Source organism: Mobula birostris, chromosome 7 (assembly GCF_030028105.1).
Source record: "Mobula birostris isolate sMobBir1 chromosome 7, sMobBir1.hap1, whole genome shotgun sequence".
In the NCBI taxonomy this organism is placed as follows: domain Eukaryota; kingdom Metazoa; phylum Chordata; class Chondrichthyes; order Myliobatiformes; family Myliobatidae; genus Mobula; species Mobula birostris.
Window position 1 is genome coordinate 28495777 of NC_092376.1, and position 23139 is coordinate 28518915.

Sequence of the window (23139 nt, forward strand, 5' to 3'; positions counted from 1 at the left end):
CACAGAATGAACTTCTTATAAATTAAAAGATGAACTTGTAGTCTTCCAAACTCCCTCATGTACTTTACTTGTCTACAGGAATTACAATTTCTCTGTAACTGTGATATCATATTCTACATTCTGTTTTTTGCTTTTTACTCCCTTGATGTACTTATATACAAAGTGATCTGTCTGGATGGCACACAAACAAATACATTTCACTGTATCTTCATAATAAACCAGTTCCAATTCCAATTCCAATTCCTTGTGGGCGTTCCCAGTTAGTCTTAGTCTGAAATTTAATGGATTCCATTCCGTTTCCCTATCTTGACTTAACTGCAATGGCTTTCCAGGTGAATGACCATCACTTACCATCCATCTTCTGTTCCTAGCCACATTGAGCTTTGGTTGGCCTCAGGATCAACACTCAGCAGCTCCTCCAGGCTTGCTCGGGTGAAGGAGCCTCGGCTGGAACGCCTCATGGCACGGCCGTCCATAGGACTGTCGCTGTTCCTGGTCTGGCAGATTGTGCTGGGGTTGGCAACAAAATCAGATTCCGTCTCCTCCTCTGAACTCGTCGTTTCCGTTGCAAAGTCCTTTGAGCTCGACATTTCCTCATCTGCAGAAGAAAACCACATGATGAACTGAATGGCTGTGTTAAGGCAGGATGGGGTAGGGTGACTTGATGGATCAACATTTTCCCTTTTGGTCAGATATTAACTTTCCCCAATTCCCGCATCACAATAATGACACACTTCAAAAGCATTCAATCTAACAGAAAGTCAATCTTTGGCAGGAACACTATACATTAACACATGTTGCTTCATGCTTCATTAGTGGAACTAATCTTACCGCGTCAAGTTATTCTGAATTTTTGCAACACCATCAATTGTTAGGGAGACACAAGAGATGCAAATGCTGGAATCTGGAGCAACAACAATGCGCTGGAGGAAGTCAGTGGGTCATGCAGGATCTGTGGGAGGAAAGGAACCGTCGATGTTCCAGGTCAAAACCCTGCATCAGGAAACGCTGATGATTTCATTTGTGGGAATCTCTATTCTTGATCAATGTGTTCCAATATTGATCATCATTTCGCTACCAATCCGATTTTTGCATTGTGTTTTCTCTTTTGGCTTCCTGATGATTCAACACAGTGTAATCAATGAATTTAACACCAGAGTTGATCAGTGACCATGTTAGCCAACTTACATTTGGAGTCACAAAGCAATGGAGCAATACTGCATGGATACGGGCCTTTTGACTCAACCAGGCCATGCCGACCAAGGTGACCACCCAGCTACTCCCAAATTCCTGCATTCAGTCAATCTCTCCCTAGGTTCTGCCCCTCCATGTACCTATCCAAGTGATACTATTGTACCTGCCTCATCCACTTTCTCTGGTAGCTCGTTCCATATACTCACCACCCTCTGCGAAAAAAAGTTGCCTCTCATCTCCCTTTCAAATATTTTCCCCTCACCCTAAGTCTCTCTTTAGTATAGGTCTCCCCTACCCTGGGGAAACATCTGTCACCTTAACTATGCCTCGATTGTAAACATTTCTATGTGATTGCACTGCATTCTCCTACATTCCAAGGAATAAAGACCCACTCTGGGCATTCCCTTCTTCTAAATCAGGCTTTCTAGTCCTGTCAGCATCCTCATAAATCTGACACAAGTACAGAGTAGATATTTCCTTTGTTAGACCAGTCAGAGATAGATGCATCACTATCACCACAGCCTCCCTTCACTGTAGAGGGTAGCGGGAAACACCTTCAATTTAAGGCCACATGTCATTAGTTAGGACAATACTGAGGAGAAGTGTGAGTGAACCAGACACTGACAACTGTATCAGGAAACAATCCGCTGGCGAAACTCGGCACACCAAGCAGCGTCCGCCAGGCGAAAGGAACTGTCAGGGTTTCAGGTTGAAACCCTGCATCAAGGATTGTCAATTCCTCCCACCCCCACCGACAGATGCTGCTCAACTCACTGAGTTCCTTCAGTAGTTGATTGTTTCTCCAGACTCCAGCACCTCAAAGCTCAATTTTATTTGCATCTACATTTACAAGCATTAAGAACTTGCTGTGGTGTGTTGGTGCGACATGCAACAAAAAAACAATATTCAACAATTATAAAGGATAATGAATATTATGTAAGTGTAATGCCCTGGTAAAGATTCACTGCTAATGTTGTAGGGTATTTCATGTAATGGTTTTCTGTAGAAGCAGCGTGTTCCGCTGGTAGCGTTTGGGTTACCGTTAAAGATAAGGCGTGCTTAGGAATGCTGTGTTATCCAATCAGGAGGGTGGAACTGGGAGAAGGTTCTAGATCGTGCTGAGAGAGAGGTTTTGTGACGGGCACTGAGGTGGGTCAAGGTCTTTTTCGGCAGGAGATGGAGAGAAGAAGCTCAAGAGAACCTGCTGTAGGATTTGATTTGGCGGGAACGCACGATCTGATGGAGCCCAAGAGGGGGGATTCTACTGAGGATTGGTGAATAGGAGTTGGTGCTGTGAGTACATCAGACGCATCAGCTTTCGGAAGATTTGAGCTCCAACCTGTACACATTTTGATTCTTTAATTATAATGGATCCATTTTATTTTTTTCTTTAATAACTCTTTGGTTAAATTAACATTCATAACTATACTTCCTTTATAATTGTATGCAGTGTACGATCTGTTATTTCTTGCTGGCGGGCGACTGCACGGGGCAATACACCACTCAGTATTCAGTGGGACCAAGACATACGGAGTCTGAGAAAGGTGGTTTGCTCAACGCTGAGTCTACTGGCTGTTAGCAAGGGGCTAACAAGCGCATCTCTAGAGACGCCCAGTAAAGAGGGGTTTCATAAGAAATCATATTGACGGCTAAATGCAGAAATGGAATATAGTGTGCATAAATACCAGCATGTATTTACAATGTAAACAGCATTATAAAAAATCGACTGTCTGCATTGACCATTGTATCATCCCAATTAAAAGGTCAGAGTTAGAAAGAACCCAACAAGCAAAAAGTAATGGAGAGCGGCAGGACGTAAAGGTAAAGGAAATGAGAACGTTTCAAACTCTACTCACTTCCTGTACTTGAGGAGATGGTAGATCTGCTGGCCTGACTCCTCAGTGTGCCTGAAGGGCTTGGGGAGGACTCGTCATCTTCAGTGTCGTCACTGTCGAACGGGTTCAGGCTTCTACTTCCACTCTCCGTCAGCTCCCCCAGTAACTGAGCGGAGTTTGAGATGGAGATTAGGAGAGGTTGCTGGGACGTGTTCTCCTCCACGGGCACTGCTGTCATTCGGTGTGGATGTAAACAGGAGGAGCTCAGAAGCAATTCTGACCTGTCTCTGAGAAGATAAAGTCCAGAGGGGAAAAAGAATCACCATTCGTTCTCTCTGTATTGATCTACAAGATGGAGGCTTGTAGTGGAAGTTGCCACAGATTATTGACCCAAAATACATTGGTATCTCAAGAACTTTGTAAACATCACATGCACAGTTGGAGCAGAGTGACTTAAACTTATTATGAAGACCACAGAACTGCAGGAAAACTGAGATCTTATCAATATTCAAAGGAAAACAGGCACAGTGCCTTAGGAAGGGTGATCTAGGATTTAAATGCCCATTTCCTTCTATGGGTAGGGTCAATGATATGCTAACCTACACCAGACCTATGGCAGAAAATAGGTCCTTTGGACAGTTTTGACTCAAAAATTAATGATAGGTCTAACTACAGGGCAACATCACTTTCTATGACAGCACACACAAAATGCTAGAGAAGCTCAGGAGGTCAATGCAAACGAGTAAACAAATGACATTTCCGGCTGAGACCCTTCTTCAGGGCTGGGAAGGACGGGGCCTGAGTAAAAAGGCAAGGGAGAGGGGAAAGAGGCTGGCTGGAAGGTGATAGATGAAGCCAGGTGGGTGGGAAAGATCAAGGGCTGGAAAAGAAAGAGTTTGATAGGAAAGGAGGGTGGACCATAGGAGAAAGGGAAGGAGAAGGGGACCCAGGGGGAAGTAATAGGGAGGTGAGAAGTGAAATGTCAAAGTGGGGAATAGAAGAGGGGAGAAGGGAAATTAGGTCACTGGAAGGAGAAATTGATATTCATGCCATCAGGTTGGAGGATACCCAGACGGAATATGAGGCATTGCTCCTCCGCCCAGAGGGTGGCCTCATCTTGGCTCAAGAGGAGGCCATGGATCGACACGTCGGAACGGGAAAGGGAATGGGAATGGGAATTAAAATGTTTGGCCACCGGGAATTCCCGCTTGTGGCAGATAGTGCGGAGGTGCTCGACAATGCAGTCCCCCAATTTAGGACAGGACTCACCAATGTAGAGGAGGCTGCATCGGGATCACTCTCTATGAATTGCTATTAATGCTGCAGAAAGTAAACTTGGCCCACAATAAGCAATTTAACAAGCAAATCCCTGACATTTATGGGCAGTTAACGACCTTTTAACAAGATGTTTTCTCTATACCATGTTTATGCATGGGTATACTTTATGAAGAGGAGGAATAGAACCTACTTTTTAAAAAGAATATACCTTTAATATAATTTTCAATATAAATTAAGAAATTTTGTTGAGTTTACAAGAAGCAAATATGCATGGTGTGTTTTTTTTTAATTTTGAGGAAAATAGACATAGATTGGAGATAGCAAACCGCTCAGAAGATGTTTGTGAACCAAAGAGTACTAATGACAATAAAGCCTTTAGGGCATAATCAATGTTCCAGTCCTGTGTAACATTCCATGCCTGACAAACAATATATTTTTCACAGGAATGTTTTACAAGCTTGGCCTACTTGCAGAATAGTGAGAAGTAAGGTTTGTTTGTTGGGGTCAGAAACAATCAATCTGTGGCAATACACTTGGTTTAATCCCATAACAGTTGTAGTTTGATGTGGATTAAAGGGTAACATGCATAACTGCCCACCTGGAGGTGCCACTAAGACCTGGCACTGAGGCAATGCAAATGATCCTTGCTGAACAGACTGCGATGCAGGCTTCCACCGTGGGCACTGGTTTGATGCTGAGCAGGCAGACCTGCCCGACATACCCGTCGCTATTACAGACCCAAACTTCGTGGCCATTATCTGGCCCACCATAGCTAGGAGACGCACAGGAGAACTGAAAACAGCACAATAATGTCGGTTAGTGTTTCACCATATAGTTTGTCAAACCCTTGGCCATTAAACAAAGGATTTCCTACAGAATTGCCGATACATCAATCAGAAAGTTTATCATTCTGACAGAAATGTCTGCTTATACTGGCACTTCCTTCACCTAACAATTTCCCCACTAACCAACTAACCTACTCTATGGACAAACCTAACAGACCACGAGTAATTCTGTTCTCCAAGGGAGTTGAGGGGAGTGTACGAGGGAAGAAGTTGCAGGGTTACAAAATCGGAGGGGATGGAATTGACGATTGTGCATCTCATGGGCTGTAAGTCACACAGGAGCTCCTTAAGTGGATGGTTTCAGTTCAGCAGTTATGCCGGATATGCTTTGGAGATGATGGCAGGAGGGTGACAGCAGTCATGGGGTAGAGTACTTATTTCCTTGCCAAACAATCATACACCAATGACATAGCAACATAAGGAAGATCAACCGCGAAGGTAATAATAAATCTACAGACTCCACTCCAGACAGAACGGAAACGGTTAGGTCTTGTAACAATTGCAGAGGTTCCTCTTCCGTTCTACCCAGCAGACCAGGCTGCAGTGACCCTTTGCATCAAGATACTCATTCTGAACCTACTACCTGCTCTTCTATATTTCTGCCACATTTCCTGATATTCTGATAGGTAGATAGATACTTCATTGATCCCAAAGGGAATTGCAGTGTCACAGTAGCATTACAAGTGCACAGATATACAAATATTAGATAAGAAGTAAGAAAGAACAAAAAATAAGTTATCTCAAACAGTCTAACAGGAGGGGGTCATCACCTCCCAGGCTATAGGTTGGCTCATTATAGAGCCTAATGGCTGAGAGTAAGAATGACCTCATATAGCGCTCTTTGGAGCAGCAAAGTTATCTTAGTCTATTACTGAAAGTGCTCCTCTGTTCAGCCAAGGTGGCATGCAGAGGGTGAGAAACATTGTGCAGAATTGCCAGGATTTTCTGTAGGGTCCTTTGTTCCACCACAGCCTCCAGTGTGTCTAGTTTGACTCCTATAACAGAGCCAGCCTTTCTAATCAGTTTATTGAGCTTGTTGGCATCACCCATGTTGATGCCATTGCCCCAGCACACCACCACATAGAAGATTGTACTGGTGACAACAGACTGGTAGAACATGTGAAGGAGAGGCCTGCATACTCCAAAGGACCTCAGTCTCCTCAGGAAGTAGAGGTGACTCTGGCCCTTCTTGTACACAGCCTCTGTGTTGGTGCTCCACTCAAGTATGTCATCCACACACAACCCCAGGTAATTGTAGGTCCTCACAACATCATCTTAAGATACTAACCAAATGAAACTCATCTACTCTAGAGGTAATATTGCTTGAGGTATTCTCAGTCACTGTATACTAACTGCACCTTTTGATGTACCAACTACTTTGTAGCTGTGTAATACCCTGAAATGGAATTTTAGTATTTGTGTATTTTCCAACCTGGAAAAGTGTGAAGTGATTCACTTAGGAAGGTCAGATTTGAAGGCAGAGGACAGGGTTAATGGTAGGGTTCTTAGCAATGTGGAGGAACAGAGGGATCTGGGGGTCCACGCTCATAGACCCCTCAAAGTTGATGTGCAAGTTAATAGGATTGTTTAAAAGGCATATGGTGTGTTGGCCTTCATTAGTCAGGAGTTCAAATAGCCAAGAGCCGCTCTAAAAAAAATCCTGAGCAGCCCACACCTGTAAGATTGTATTCAGCTCTATCACCCCATTACAGAAAGGATGTGGAAGCTTTAGAGAGGGTGCAGAGGAAATTTAGCAGGATGTTGCCTGGATTAGAGAGCGTGTCTTATGAGGACAGGTTGATGAAGCTAGGGCTTTTCTCTTCAGACGGAAGGAAGATGAGAGGTGAGGGTGTACAGAATGATAAGAAGCACAGATCGACTGGATATCTAGAGACTTTTCCCCAGGGCAAAAATGACCAATTTGAGAGGGCATAATTTTAAGATGATTGCAGGAAAATCAGCGGGGGGGGGGGGGGGTGTTGTTAGATGTAAGTTTTTATACACAGAGTGGTGAGAACATGGAACCCACCGCCAGGGGTGGTGGTAGAGGCAGATACATTAGGGTCTTTTAAGATACTCTTACATCAGCACATAGTTGATGGAAAAATAGAGGGCTATGTATGAGGGAAGGATTAGATTGATTTTGGAGTAGGTTAAAAGGTTGGCATATCAAAAGCTGAAGGGACCGTACTGTGTCGGAATGCTTTAGGTTCTACGTGTCTTCTGTAAAATCAGAGAGTCTTACATAAGCACTTCTCAATTAATAACATTCACGCTTTCCATTCAAGTGCAGAATGACTACCACATGCCTCCAAGAATTACGGCATCATCTGTTTAACCAAAATGTTCAGGCTTGAATATTAGCAAATACCAAGGGTTTTGAACTTCTTTGCAAAACCCTTTAAAGCTCTCAGAAGCAGTGAGACCTCTCTCTAGTGGGTTCAGTGATACTCTGCAAATACGACCCGGACAATCTTTCAGGCTTTACTCATTTCTGTCAGATACACTGCCCGATTCCAGCCATGACATCAGTGTACACAGTCACCCTCTTTCATCATTGTGTGATGCAGACAGCTTGCCAGAGCCATGAGCCAAACTGCTGCAGGAGTGAGATTTAACTTTATTACTTTCTTTTCATCTGAAGAAAGATAAAATTTGGCATGGATTATCTTGAGGTCAGACAGCTGAGGGTGATCCAACTGAAGCTTTTTGTAGAGTAGATTAATTCCACAGAGGGGGGGATTCCTGAACGGGCTAAAAACTACAGACCCATTTTAGAGGAAAATGAGATAAGATTTTTCTTATGCAAGACCTGTAGAAGACAGAATCTAATGGCTGAAAATGGCTTCACACTCACCAAAATAGAGGCTAAATTACTGTGCCTATGACAACAAACCTTGAATTTTGACTCCGACTGGAAAACTAGCATGGGCAAATTGACCTAGAGGGTGGCGTGGTAGTATACGTGATGGCCAATCAGGGTTCCCTTCCCACCACAGTCTGTAAGGAGCTTATATGTTCTCCCTTTCATTGTGTGGGTTTTCACTGCACGCTCCGCTTTACTTCCACATTCCAAAGACGTACAGATTAGGATTAGTAAATTGTGGACACACTACATTGGCATCAGAAATGTAGTGACAGGCGTGAGCTACCCCAGCACGATCCTCACTGATTTGGTTTGACATAAACAATGCATTTTACTGTATGTTTTGATGTACATGTGACAAATACAGCTTATCTTTATCTTTAGAGGCACAAGTTCAACTTCCAGATGTGGAAAATAAACTCAATTAATGAATAAATGTTCCCTGTTCTATAGCACTGTGCAAGAGTCTCAGGCACATTTATATAGTGGAGTGCCTAAGACTTTTGCACAGTACTGTATTTGTCAATGTGGAGCAGAGAGTGAGATTGTAAGTCTTGTGGGAGCAATGGATATTGGGAATGCCGTGGGATGGTGGGATGGGTGTGGGATGTTGGGAATGGCGTGGGATATTGGGAATGCCGTGGGATGGTGGGAATGGTGTGGGATATTGGGAATGGCGTGGGATATTGGGAATGGCGTGGGATGTTGGGATGGGTGTGGGGCAGGTGGCAGAGAAGGAGTGCCAGGGGAGGGAACAGACACGCCTAGACCGGACGCATCAGGCAAGGTCATTTGGTTCCAAACAATTGGCTTATTGACCATTACGGAATGTCTCATTTTTGCTTCATTGTTGCTGGGTCTGAATCCTAGAACTCTCTGCAAGCAGCACTGCGGATTACGCGAAATAATTCATTAATTTGCCAGAATTAATGTTATATAACGCTCAGCGCAGAGTGTGGTGGTTCAAAAAAGGAGCTCACCTCTACCGTCTAAGGATAATTGGGGATAGGCAATAAATGCCAGATTTTCTAGTGACATTTTCACACTACGTATGAATAAAATAAGGTACCCACACCATAGACCCGGCCTACTCAGCCAATCACATCTACCATCTCTTTGCACCAATCCCCCATCTTCCTCATCGAGTGAACCTCAAGTTTTTAAAATTGGAATTGGTGGTAAAATCCAGACCGATCTTCCTTTCGCCCAAGTTTCATGCACTCTCCTGCAAATGTCACTTTATATTGATCTGATGTATGTTCCCACTTCCTCTGCCCAATTCAGAGTGCAACTGAAACTGAAGCCCAGGTTCCACCCTTGGCTAAGCTCAAATTAGGCCCAAATTAATTCATCCACTGCAGAATAGTCTGAACCTTCTTGGTCACACCAGACAACCATTTTACTTTACGTACAATGGGACTATTATTATAATTTCTAATTGGATAATCAGCTGAAATATTAACCTTGGCTGAGTGCCTGACACATTCCAAGCTATCCTGGAGTAGGAATGTAATTGGAACCTATGACTGACTGCACGAAATCCACATTGCACCTGGCAGGCCAAGGGCAACAAAGTGCACAGGGAATCCAACACCTTAAAGCCGTACTCCCCGTCACACACCTTTTGCTTTATGGAAATATACAGGCATTCCTTCACCATGTATCCTGGAACTCCCTATCCCACAGCATTATGAGAGTCTGTTCACCACACAGAGTGCAGGAAGTACCACTATCTGCTCAGGAGCAACCAGCACTTGGTAATATACGGTAAAATCCCATGACTAAATAAAATATGTTGCTGTCAATTCTGTCAATCAATGGCACTGATGGCTCCATTTATCTATTGCTGCCTTGACCTGTCAACATTGCTACCAATTCCCATATTCAGGATGATCCTTACTTAAGGAGTAAAATGGTTTCCCAGCATGACCTCATCCTCCTACACTGTCTTACAAAGATGCCATCCTGGGCTTGTAAATTCACACTGACCACGATCAACATGGGCCCTGTCAACTTGCCACTGACCGCTAAATGAAAATTAAGAACTACCTTCATGGCAAGACAAGGTGAGGCACAAACACAGGGCTCACCAACAACCCCGTCAGGCAGTGGAGACATCCACGCAATTAATATGGCCCCATCCCATTTTACCTTGTACATGTCCACCCTCATCACATCATCTGGACCCATTCTGCAATCCTTTGCTGGGGCACTTAAGCACGTGGCGCCAGTCAGAATCCTGGTAGGCTGATCCATCAACAGGAGGGCTCAGTGACAGGTCGGAAAAGGTAAGCCTTCAAATCATTATTTGCTTTTAGCTTCTCAGAGGGGCCCAAAGGAGCAGAGGGCCTATGAACTATCAGTCTGCCTCTTATATTATGGCAAGGGATTCCATACAATGTCCCTCACTAGAGACATACCAAGCATTCGTCAGCCATAACCACACATTTACACTAACCCTACATTCGCTCAGATGTTTTATTCTTCCTGTGCACTTGTAATGCTACTGTGACACTGTAATTTCCTTTGGGATTGATATTATCTATCTATCTATCTATCTAAATTATCATCAAATCTCCTCAGATTCTACCACTCCCTATACACTGGGGGCAGTTTACAGCAGCTAATAAACCTACCAACCTTCAGATCTTCTGGATGAGGGAGGAAGGTGGAGCACCCGACAGGCAGGAGATTCAGACAGCACCTGAGCCCAGGTTTGAACCTGGGTCCCCGATGCCATGAAGCAGCTGATCTACCATCTGAGTCACCACACTGCCCATCCTTCAGTATAATGCCACAGTAGATGCTGACTTGTTTTCCAGTACAGTAAGTCACTATCAGGCTAGAAGATGCTGTCTATGAGGTGATAGCTGCCTGGATTAGAGAGTATGTTGTATGTGGATAGACTGAATGAGCTAGGGCTTTTCTCTTTGCAACAAAGGAGGAAAAGGGGTGATTTGATAAAAGTGGACAAGTTTTTTTTTTACACAGAGTGTGGAATGCCACTGCCAGAGGTGCCGGTAGAGGCAGATACTTTAGGGGCATTTAAGAAACTCTTAGGCAACAAGGATGATAGACAACTGGAGAGCTATGTAGGAGAAAAGAGTTGGATTGACCTTAAGAGTAGGTTAAAGGGTCTGAACAACATCTTGGGCTGAAGGGCCCGTACTGTGCTGTAATGTTCTCTGTTCTGTAACACATGCCACCAAAATGGTTGTATCAAATTCCAGTTTCTGCTTACTTTAAAGAAAGAATTAAATAGAGAAATGAATGAAGTTAATTTATTTACTTCAAGTCTCAGACAAACTACCTGCATTCCACTCCGTGTCTTCATGATGGGAATGGCCTTCAGGAACTCGGGATCCCAGTGATCTTTGTTCAAAGCTGTAAAGATAAACGGACAAAACAGGCCTAAAGTTTTGCAAAACCAAGGCTGATTACCCAGTTAACAAGATTTTCTCCCCATCTATAACCACATTTATAGTGGACTGAAGAAGCATCTGGAAGAAACCAATGAGGCACATGTTCCTATTCATGGGTGAATTGTATTCCCTGGACAGAAGGTCAGTACAGGAAAGGGCAGGAATGATCGAAGAGAACAGCCATGTGATGTCAGGTGAATGGATCAGGTTGGCACCATTTCACTACGGGTTGATGAAAAATATTTTAAAAAAACACCACCACAACAATGTATCCAAAATATTTTTGTGGTTGAGATTATTTGGGTCTAATCAGTTTGATTATAGCAACCTTGCACCACAGCAATATCCTGACCTGATTTACTAAGATCCGACACACAACACTGTGCCCTTTCATCTGCATCACACTAATGCAAAGATGGAGCAAGACTTGGGCTACATGGGGCTGGACAACTCCCTTCAAGAGTAGAAAACGAATATAAAATTGCCCCAGGTTCATTAATTGATTAGATTCATTAATTTTAAGCCAACAGCTCCTCTTTAAGACACAGAAAAAGAATATAAAATCACCCCAGGCTCATTTATTAGTGAGATTTCATAAATTATATTGAATTTCCTTATTTTCCTATAAATGCCTGTGAGGAAATGAATCTCATGGTAGTATACGGTGACATATATGTACTTTAATAATAAATTTACTTAGAACATTAAAATTTGAGATGCATTAATTTTAAGCCAATTTAGGGAGATGATCCTCTTTCATTCTAATTACAGCTTCATCTCCCTAAATATATTGTGTGTGTGTGTGGGTGTGTATATATGTAGATATATAGATACACACACACACACACACACACACACACACACACACACACACACACACACACACACACACACATATACACACACCTGTATATATCAGATCAAGAAACATCTCCCTAAAAAAAATATATATATATACACACACATCAGATCAAAAAATTTCTCAACAGCAGTCAGGCTGACTGCTCGAGGAGCAGAAACGTATGCTTCACTTTTCTATGAGGCTTATAACATAAAACAGTTCATTCAGTATGAAAAAGAAAATGCTGGAAGTGATCAGCAGTTCTTTGACCTGAAGCCTTAAGCTTGTTTTCCCTTCTACTGATGCTGTTCGACCTGCTCAATGTTTTCAGCGTTTTCTGCCTTTATTTCAGATTCCCAGCATTAGCGGAGTTTTAGATTTTCAACAACATTCCATAAGAGTTCTGCACATTAAAAGTGAAAACATACATTCAGTGGCCTCTTTGTTAGCTACCTCCTGGACCTAATAAAGTGGGCACTGAGTGTATGTTCATGGCCTCCTGTGACTGGAGCCCATCCACTTCAGGGTTTCAACGTGTTGTGCATTCAGAAACTCTCTTCTGCACACCACTGTTACAACACATGGTTAATTGAGTTACTGTCACCTTCCTGTCGGCTTGAAACAGTCTGGCCATTCTTCTCTGACCTCTCTGATTAACAAGGCATTTTTGCCCACAGAACTGACACACACTGGATTTTACTTTTTGTTTTCTGCACTATTCTTTGTAAACTCTAGAGACCACTGTATGTGAAAATTCCAGAGATCAGCACTTTCTGAGATACTCAAACCACCCCATCTGGCACCAACTATCATTTCACAGTCAAAGTCACTTAGTCAAATTTCTTCCCCATTCTGATGTTTGCTCCAAACAACAACTGAACCTCTGCATGCTTTTATGCATTGAGTTGCTGCCACATGAGTGGCTGAATAGATAATTGCCTTAACGAACTAGTGCACAAAAGTGGCCACTGAGTGTAAATGAAATGGAATTGGCACCTCTTATAACATCAAAACAAAACTATAATAAATTTCAATGAAAGTAGCAGGCAGTTTTCGATACCAATATATCTTTCTTGTTCCACAGGATCCAAATTCTCCTCTTTATAGGAAGGATGTGGAAGCTTTAGATCTGGTGCAGAGGAGACTTACCAGGATGCTGCCTGGATCACAGAGCATGTCTTATGAGGATAGATTGAGCGAGTTAGGGTTTTTCTCTTTGGGGCGAAGGAGGATGAGAGGTGACTTGACAGAGGTGTAGAAGATGATAAGAGGCATAGACCAAGTGGACAGCCAGAGATCTTTTCCCGGGGTTGAAGTGGCTAATGCAAGAGGGCATAATTTTAAGGCAATGGGAGGAAAGTATCGGGGAGATGCCAGAGGTAAGTTCTTTTTGCAGAGAGGGGTGCAAGCATGGAATGCCCTGCTAGGGGTGAAGGTGGAGGCAAATACATTAGGGACATTTAGGAAGGCCTAGGTTAGGCACATGGATGAAAGCAAAATGGTTGTATAGGAGGGGTTATATCAATCCTAGAGTAGGTTAAAGGGCTGGCACAGCATTGTGGGCCGAAGGGCCTGAACTGTGTTGTAATGTTCTGTGTTCTATGTTCTAAATTGTAGTTGGACCACATTCCAGTATTATGCATTTTAAAGGATTATAAGGAAATGATTCAGCCAATCTTTGCCTTTTCACTTTTTAAGATCTAATACTGGCTGTTTGCAAAAAAAGTAATTCTTTAGACGTTACATAAAGAAAGAATTTCAAAAGCTGTCATCAATCATGAATAAAACCATAAATACATACTTCTGATACCTTGTCCTTAATCTTTATTAAAGAGTACATGCAGATCAGATTGCATACTTCAGAATTAATTCCGACATATGATATGACAATCATCTTCTGGTGATTGTTACCACGAGGGAGATGTCCTCCTCTTTTAAAGAAAGGGGCTTCCATTCCTCCACCATCAACTCCGCTCTCAAACGCACCTCCCCCATTTCACGCACATCTGCTCTCACTCCATCCTCCCGCCACCCCACTAGGAATAGGGTTCCCCTGGTCCTCACCTACCACCCCACCAGCCTCCGGGTCCAACATATTATTCTCCGTAACTTCCGCCACCTCCAACGGGATCCCACCACTAAGCACATCTTTCCCTCCCCCCCTCTGCATTCCGCAGGGATCGCTCCCTACGCAACTCCCTTGTCCATTCGTCCCCCCCATCCCTCCCAACTGATCTCCCTCCTGGCACTTATCCTTGTAAGCAGAACAAGTGCTACACATGCCCTTACACTTCCTCCCTTACCACCATTCAGGGCCCCAGACAGTCCTTCCAGGTGAGGCGACACTTCACCTGTGAGTCGGCTGGGGTGATATACTGCGTCCGGTGCTCCCGATGTGGCCTTTTATATATTGGCGAGACCCCACGCAGACTGGGAGACCACTTTGCTGAATATCTACGCTCTGTCCGCCAGAGAAAGCAGGATCTCCCAGTGGCCACACATTTTAATTCCACATCCCATTCCCATTCTGACATGTCTATCCACGGCCTCTTCTACTGTAAAGGTGAAGCCACACTCAGGTTGGAGGATTAATACCTTATATTCCGTCTGGGTAGCCTCCAACCTGATGGCATGAACATTGACTTCTCTAACTTCCACTAATGCCCCACCTCCGCCTCGTACCCCATCTGTTATTTATTTTTATACACACATTCTTTCTCTCACTCTCCTTTTTCTCCCTCTGTCCCTCTGACTATACCCCTTGCCCATCCTCTGGGTCCCCCCCACCTTGTCTTTCTCCCCAGACCTCCTGTCCCATGATACTCTCGTATCCCCTTTGTCCAGCTCTTGGCTCCATCCCTCCCCCTCTTGTCTTCTCCTATCATTTTGGATCTCCCCCTCCCCCTCCCACTTTCAAATCTCTTACTAACTCTTCCTTCAGTTAGTCCTGACGAAGGGTCTCGGCCTGAAACGTCGACTGTACCTCTTCCTAGAGATGCTGCCTGGCCTGCTGCGTTCACCAGCAACTTTGATGTGTGTTGCTTGAATTTCCAGCATCTGCAGAATTCCTGTTGTTTGCATCTTCTGGTGATGTCTGTTTGCAATGAGTGAGATTGTACCAAGCAAACCAACAGTCAGAGAGGTTCACTGAGTTATTCCCAGTCCTCTGCCTGCTTTTGCTTGAAAAAATAGTCTGCAACATAATTCAAGACTGACAACACCATACAGTTTGCTCCATGTTGGACGTGATGGCCTTATGATGGAGAAAAGATTTACTGGCATGGATCCAGGGAATGCTGGTTATGTGGGCACACTAGGCTTCTCCTTTGGGAAGAAGGCGAAATGGGATTTGATAGAATCATTCAAAATCTTGAAGTGTTTAGAACAAGTTAATAAAGACAAATAGTTCCCAGTGGCAGAAGATTCAGGAAGCAGAGGACTTGACTTAAAATGACAGGGAATTATTTTTTATTCCATGATCTAGGATCACTAGCTACGAGGGTGGTAAAAAGTAGATTTAATCATATAGTCCATGAGAAGTATTGGTTGAAGACTGGAAAGGAAATCAAAGTCAGGACCTTGTGGAAGAAGTCAGGGAACTGAGCTAACAGGATTGCTCCTCTGGTAAATCATATAGCAGATACAGGCCCTTCAGCCCATCATGTCTGCACCATCCAGTAATGACATTTACCAGTATTTGGTCCATAAGCTACTTTGTCTTTGTGATTCAAGTGTTCATCCAGATAATTCTGAAATGTTTTGAAAGTACTCGCATCTATCACCCCTTCACACAGTGTTTCCCAGCTTGGAACCACTCTCAGGGTGAAAAAATTCAAAGTTCAAAGTAAATTTATTATCAAAGTACATATATGCCAACCATATACAATCCTGAGATTTGTTTTCTTGCAGGAATTTACAAGAACATAAAGTACCACCAGTAAAATTGATGACAAACTAAAATAACAAAGACTGACAAGCAACCAATGCAAAACAAATTGTGCAAATAATTTTTTAAGAAAGATGAAATAAATAAATAAATAATATCGAGGTGCAGTGTCCTTGAAAGTGAGTCCATGTTGTGGAGTCAGTTCAGTGCTGAGGTGGGTGAAGTTATCCATGTTGGTCCAGGCGCCTGACGGTTGTAGGGTACTAACTGTTCCTGAATCTAGTGGTGTGTAACCTGAGGTTCCTGTACCTCCTGCCCAATGGTAGTAGTGAGAAGAGAGCACGGCTTGGATGATGGATGCTGCTTTCTTGTGGCAGCACTCCTTGTAAATGTGCACAATGATGCCCCGAGACCACCCTCTGCCCTACACCTCTTACCTTTGTCATCTGATTTCTGTCACGAGGAAAATCTTCTATCTACTCTATCTATGTTCATAATTTTGAGTACATCTATCAGGACCCCTTAGCCTTTTCCATCTAAAGGAAATCAATTGGCCTATCCAGTCTCGACATAACTGTAATGTTTCACACAGGCAGCTGGGATAGGGAAAGCCTTAGGGAGCATACAAGATTTAGGTGTAAACATCAGAGGAAATTCAGGACTCCAAAACAAATTCCCAAGAATGCTTTGGCAGATATGGTAAAGGAAAATCTTAAGAGGTTATAGAATAAGTACACTAGGAGCAAAAGGGTATCTAGGCAGCGATTACTGAACCCTGAACTGATCCTACACCCTACAGACTCAAGACTCTTTACAACTCATGTTGTCAGTACTATTTTTCTATCTATCCATCAGTCTATCGATCTATTCACGCACAATTTGTCTTCTTTTGCACATTGGTTGTTTGTCAGCCTTTGTTAATGTATAGATCCTTCCTATAAATTTGATTGTATTTCTTTGTTTTCCTGTAAATTCCTGCAAGAAAATAAATCTCAAGGTAGTGTACGGTAACACACACAGTATGCATGTTGATCACTTGCTGACCCTAGTCAATTCGGATTAGCAAAAAGCATCTCCACAATCTCCATCAGCACAGGAGCACCACAGGGATGTGTACTTAGCTCCTTGCTCTACTCACTTTACACCGACGACTGCGCGGCGAAGGACAGCTCCAACACCACATACAGGTTTGCTGAAACCACCACTGTTGTGGGTTGTATCAACAGAGGTGATGAATCAGCATACAGGAGGGAAATTGAAAATTTGGCTGAGTGGTGTCTTAAGCCTGGTTTATACTTCTGCGTCAACGCGTGGCCGTAAGGTCTGCATCGCCGCAAACCCGACACGGAACCCTACGGCAGAGCCTGCGTTGCTGCGACGCGCACCTCTCCCAAAATGTAACTGCGCGTCGCGGCAACGCAGACCGTAAGAACTGTGATTGGTCCGCTTGGTAGCATCACATGCTGCAATAGCTTCCCATTGGGAGACTGAAGGGCAGGGAAGGAACTCTGGCTGCAATGCTTTCCATAAAGCTTTACAGACCTCCGAAATTATGGAAGACACATTTTGCATGAAAAAAGACGCTCGCGTCTTGTTTACCCCAAGACTACCATTACCATGAAGTCTTGCGCGGGCAGGTGAGTGCGCATGCGTGACGTGTGCGAATTGCAGAGCGATGCAGACAGACCAACGCACAAGTATAAATGCTCACAATACGCATAGGCCACTTGCGTAGGCTACGGCGTCCAGTTAACGCAGAAGTATAAACCAGGCTTTAATGACAAAACTCTCACTCAATGTCAGCAAGACCAAGGAATTGACTGTAGACTTCAGGAGTGGGAAACCAGAGGTCCATGAGCCAGTACTCATTGGAAGATCAGAGATGGACAGGGCCAGTAACTTCAAATTCCTGGGTGTCACTATCTCAGAGGACTTGTCCTGGGCCATCATATACTGTAAGCGTAATTGTAAATAAAGCACGACAGCGCCTCTACTTCCATAGGAGTCTGTGGAGGCTTGGCATGTCATCGAAAACCTTGACAAACTTCTATAGATGTGTGATGGGAAGTGTGCTGACTGGATATGCATTATGGCCTGGTATGGGAACACCAATGCCTTTGAATAGAAAATCCTACAAAAGGTAGTGCATTTGGCCCAGTATATCACAGGTAAAACCCTCCCATCCACAAGCACATCTACATGAAATGTTGTTGTAGAAAAGCAGCATCCATCATCAAAGACTCGCACTGCCCAAGCCCTGCTCTTTCTCACTGCTGCCATCAGGTAGAAGGTACAGGCGCATCAGGACTCGCGCCACAAGTTCAGAGACAGTTCCTACCCCTCAACCATCAGGCTCTTGACCAAGAGGGGATAACTGCACTCATTCTATTTCTGGTGTTCCCACAACTAATGATCCCTCTCATCCATGTACCTATCCAAATTTCTCTTATATGTTGAAATCGACTCAGTATCCACCACTTGCACTCAGTTCACATTCTTGCCACTCTCTGTGAAGAAGTTACCCCTCATGTTTCCCTTAAACATTTCACCTTTCACCCCTAACCCATGACCTCTAGTTGTAGTCTCAGCCAACCTCCATGAAAAATGCCTCCTTGTATTAATCCTCATCTATACCCCTCATAATTTTGTATACTTCTATCAAAGCTCCCCTAAATCTCTTATGTTCTAGGGAGTAAAGTCCTAACCTATTTAACCTTTCCCTATAACTCAGGTCCCCAAGTTCCGACAACATCCTTGTAAATTTTCTCTACACCCTTCCAATCTTATTTACATCTTTCTGTCGGTATTTGACCAGAACTGGACACAATACTCCAAAATAGGCCTCAACAAAGTCTTACATAATTTCAATGTAACATCCCAACTCCTGTGGTCAACACATTGATTTATGAAGGCCAATGTGCCAAAAACTTTCTTTACAACCCTATGTGACTTTAATACCACTTCCAAGGAATTATCGATATGTATTCCAACATCGCCCTATTCTACAGCACTCCTTAGAGCCCTACCGTTCACTGTGTAAGACTTACCCTGGTTTGTCCTCCCAAAGTGCAACACCTCACACTTGTCTGCATTAAATTCCATCTGCCATTTCTCACCCCATTTTTCCACCTGGTCCAGACCCCACTGCAAGCTCTGATAGTCTTCCTCACTGTCCACTACATCCCCAATCTTGGTATCATCTGCAAATTTACTGATCCACTTTGCACATTATCATCCAGATCACTGATATAGATAACAAGCAACAATAGACCCTGCATTGATCCCTGTGGCACACCACCAGTCACAGGCCTCCAGTCAGAGAGGCAACTATCTACAACCACTCTCAGGCTTCTTCCCTGAAACCAACTTCTAATCCAATTTACTACCTCATCTTGAGTGCCAAGCTCAAGGCAAGTCAGGAAAGATATTCTACTGATACCTTTTACAAAATATACCGACTCTCTGAGTTATCTTGACTATACTTCTTCTTATCCTGTCACCTGTAAAAATGCCATTCCCTTTTCTCAGTTCCTTCGTTTCTACCACATCTGTTCACAGGATGAGGCTTTCCTTGCCAGGACCTCAGAGATAATGTCCTCCTTCTTCAAAGGCTGGGGTTTTCATTGATGCTGCCCTCACCCATATCTCTTCCCTTTCCCGAACATCCACCCTCACCCCATCTTCCTGCCACAGGGATAGAGTTGCTCTTGTCCTCACCTACCTCCACATCCAACACATCACTCTTTGCAACTTCCACCATCTTTAATGATTTTCTCCCACCAAACACATATTTACCTCCCCTCCACTCTCCACTTTCCACATGGTTAGCTCCCTCTGTGATTCCCTTTTCCATTCATCCCTCCTTGCTAGTCTCCCTCCTGGCACTTACCCCTGCAAGCGGAAGAAGTGCTACAGCTGCTCATTCATCTCCTCCCTCACCTCCATTCGGCATCCTAAACAGTCATTTCAGGCGAGGCAACACTTCACCTGCAAATATGTTGGGTCCAGTGCTCCCGATGAGGCCTCCTCTATGTTGGTGAGATTGCTCTGGGGGACCGCTTCATTGAGCATCTTCGCTCCATCCTCAACAAACAAGATTCCCAGATGGCCAACCATTTAGGTTTCAATTCCCATTCCCATTCCCATTCCGACATGTCGCTCCATGGCCTCCTCTACTGCCACAATCACTCTTGGGTTGGAGAAGCAACACTTCATATTCCAGCTAGGTAGCCTCCAACCAGATGGCACAAACATCAATTTCTCTAACCTCCAGTCATTTCCCCCCTCCCCCTTCCCTCTTTTGACTCCCCTCTTATCTTTTCTATTCTCCTCACCTGCCTATCACCACTCACTGCTGCCCCTGCTTCTTCCCTGTCTCCCATGGTCCACTCTCCTCTCCTATCAGATTCCTCCTTCTTCAGCCCCTTACCCTTTCCACCTATCACCTCCCAGCTTCTCACTTCATACCCACCTCTCCCACCCACCTGGCTTCGCCTATCAGCTTCTAGCTTGTACTCCATCCACTCCTCCCCCCATCTTCTTATTCTGGTTTCTTTCCCCTTCCTTTACAGTTGCGATAAAGGATCTCGGCCTGAAACGTTAGCTATTTATTCCTTTCCACGGATGTTGCATGACCTGCTGAATTCTTCCAGCATTTTGTGTGTGTGTTGCTCAGGAAACTACAGGTTGGTCAGCCTAACATCAGTTGTGTGAAAGTAACCATAGGGCAGGGGTTCCCAACCTAATTTATGCCATGGACCCCCTATCATTAACTCAGCAGTCTACAGACCTCAGATTGGGAGCCCCTGCCAGAGGGGATCTGAGAAACAGGATCTACCTGCACTTGGAAAGGCAGGAAAGAATGATTAAGTATAGATAGCATTGCTTTGTACATGGGAATTTTTTTTTGAAGGAGAGACCAAGAACACTGATGATGATAAGCAGTAGGCATTGTCCACCCAGGCCTTAGCAAGGTATCGCATGATACCTGTAGGTTATTCTGAAAGGGAGATAACATGGAATCCAGTATGATAAGATGAATGGTCATGGTCTTTTTCACAGGGTGGAAACGATAAAATTAGCAAGTATAGATTCAAGGTGAGAGGGGAAAGTTTTAAGAGGCAACTTTTTCACATAGAAGGTGGTAGATATGTTGAGCAAGCTGCCAGTTGAAATGCTAGAGGCAGATGCAATTAGAAGCACCCAGGCAGAGTAAATAACACAAGGGGCGTTTTCCACTGAGGTTGGGTGAGACTAGAGGTCGGGTCATCGGCTAAAGGGTGAAGAGTGAACAGCTTAAGGAAAACAGAAGGGAGAACTTCTTCACTCGACCTGTGGTGAGAGTGTGGAATAATCTGCCAGCGCAAGTGGTGGACAGGGGGACGATTTCAACACTTAAGAGAAATTTGGATAGGTACATGGATGGGAGGGTTATGGAGGGCAATGGTCTGGGTGCAGGTCAATGGGACTAGGCAGATTAATGGCTTGGCAGGGACTAGACGTGCCTGCTCCTGTGCAGTATTGTTCCATGACTCTATATAAAACAAAGGTCACATGTGAAAGGGTGCATCATCAGGACTGGGAAGGAAAGGGGCAGGAGTCAGATAAAGAAAGTGCCTGGAGGGGAGGAAGAAGTTCAAGGTGGCAGGTGATAGGTGAAACTGGGAGAGAGGGAGGGGTGAAGTAAAGAGCTGGGAAGTTGACTGGTGAAAGAGATAAAAGGCTAGAAAAGGGGGAATCTGATAGGAGAGGACTGGAGGCCATGGAAGAAAGGGAAGGGGGAGGAGCACCGGAGGGAGGTGATGGGTAGGTAAGGAGATAAGGTGAGAGAGGAAAATGGGAATGGGGAATGGTGAAGGTGGGGGGAGGGGGGGTGGGGAATTACCGGAAGTCTGAGAAATCGATGTTCATGCCATTAGGTCAGAGGCTACACAGACTTACATGTCAGAATGGGAATGGGAAGTACAATTAAAATCACGCTTTTCTGGTAGATGGAGCAAAGATGCTCTTCGAAGCAGTCTCCCAATCTACGTTGGGTCTCACCAACATACAGGAGGCCACACTGGGAGCACCAGATACGGGACCCCAACAGACTCACAGGTGAGGTGTCAACTCACCTGGAAGGACTTTTTGAGGCCCTGAATGGAAGTTTAGGAGGAAGTGTAGGGGCAGGTGTAGCATTTGTTCCACTTGAAAGGATAAAGACCAGGAGGGAGATCAGTGGGGATGGAAGAGCAGACAAGGAAGTTACATAGACGGCGATCCCTGCAGAAAGCAGAAAGTGTGGGGGAGGGAAAGATGTACTTGATGGTTGGGATCCCGTTGGAGATGGCAGAAGTTACGGAGGATTATGTGCTGGACGTGGAGGCTAGTGGAGTGGTAGGTGGGAAGAAGGGGAACCCTATCCCTGCTGTGGCAGCGTGAGGATAGGGTGAGGGTAGACATACGGGAAATGGAAGAGATGCAGGTAAGGGCAGTGTTGATGGTGGAGGAAGAGAAGCTCCTTTCTTTGGAGAAGGAGGACATCTCAGTTGTTCTGGAATGAAAAGCATCCTGACAGCAAAGGCAGTGGAGATGGATGATCTGAGAGAAAGGGATGGCATAGCTGTAAGGGTCAGTGGGTTTATAAAAGGTATCAATATATAGACTGTCTCCGGAGATGGAGACAGAGAGATTGAGAAAAGGGAGAGAGTTATCAGAAATGGACCAAGTAAATTTGAGGGCAGGATGAAAGTTGGAGGTAAAGTATGTGTAAAAGGGTACTCTAAGCTACTGAAGTACTGACTATATTGGGAGCAGTTGGAACATTAATAGGAAAATATTGCTTCCAGAGTTAACCCATCTAGTTGGTGGACAACACTGCAAATGATGGACTGTTTGATAAAAAATATCTCTAACTTCTTACATGGTGTACAATTCAGGAACCCCAGTGATAGAGGGGAGCACTGACTGCGGCTGTACTCTCCAAAGAAT

General features: G+C 44.3%; 1 protein-coding gene across 1 annotated transcript in view; it reads right to left on the reverse strand.

The window, feature by feature from the left end:
• LOC140200078 (rho guanine nucleotide exchange factor 17-like) overlaps positions 1–23139 on the reverse strand; it is a 472416-nt gene that overhangs the window by 35479 nt on the left and 413798 nt on the right. Inside the window, exons 12-15 of the mRNA XM_072262817.1 lie at positions 11329–11402; positions 4906–5099; positions 3051–3316; positions 352–598 (exon numbers count right to left, since the gene is read on the reverse strand). Coding sequence (XP_072118918.1) covers positions 352–598; positions 3051–3316; positions 4906–5099; positions 11329–11402 — 781 coding nt within the window. The remainder of the gene's footprint in view (positions 1–351; positions 599–3050; positions 3317–4905; positions 5100–11328; positions 11403–23139) is intronic.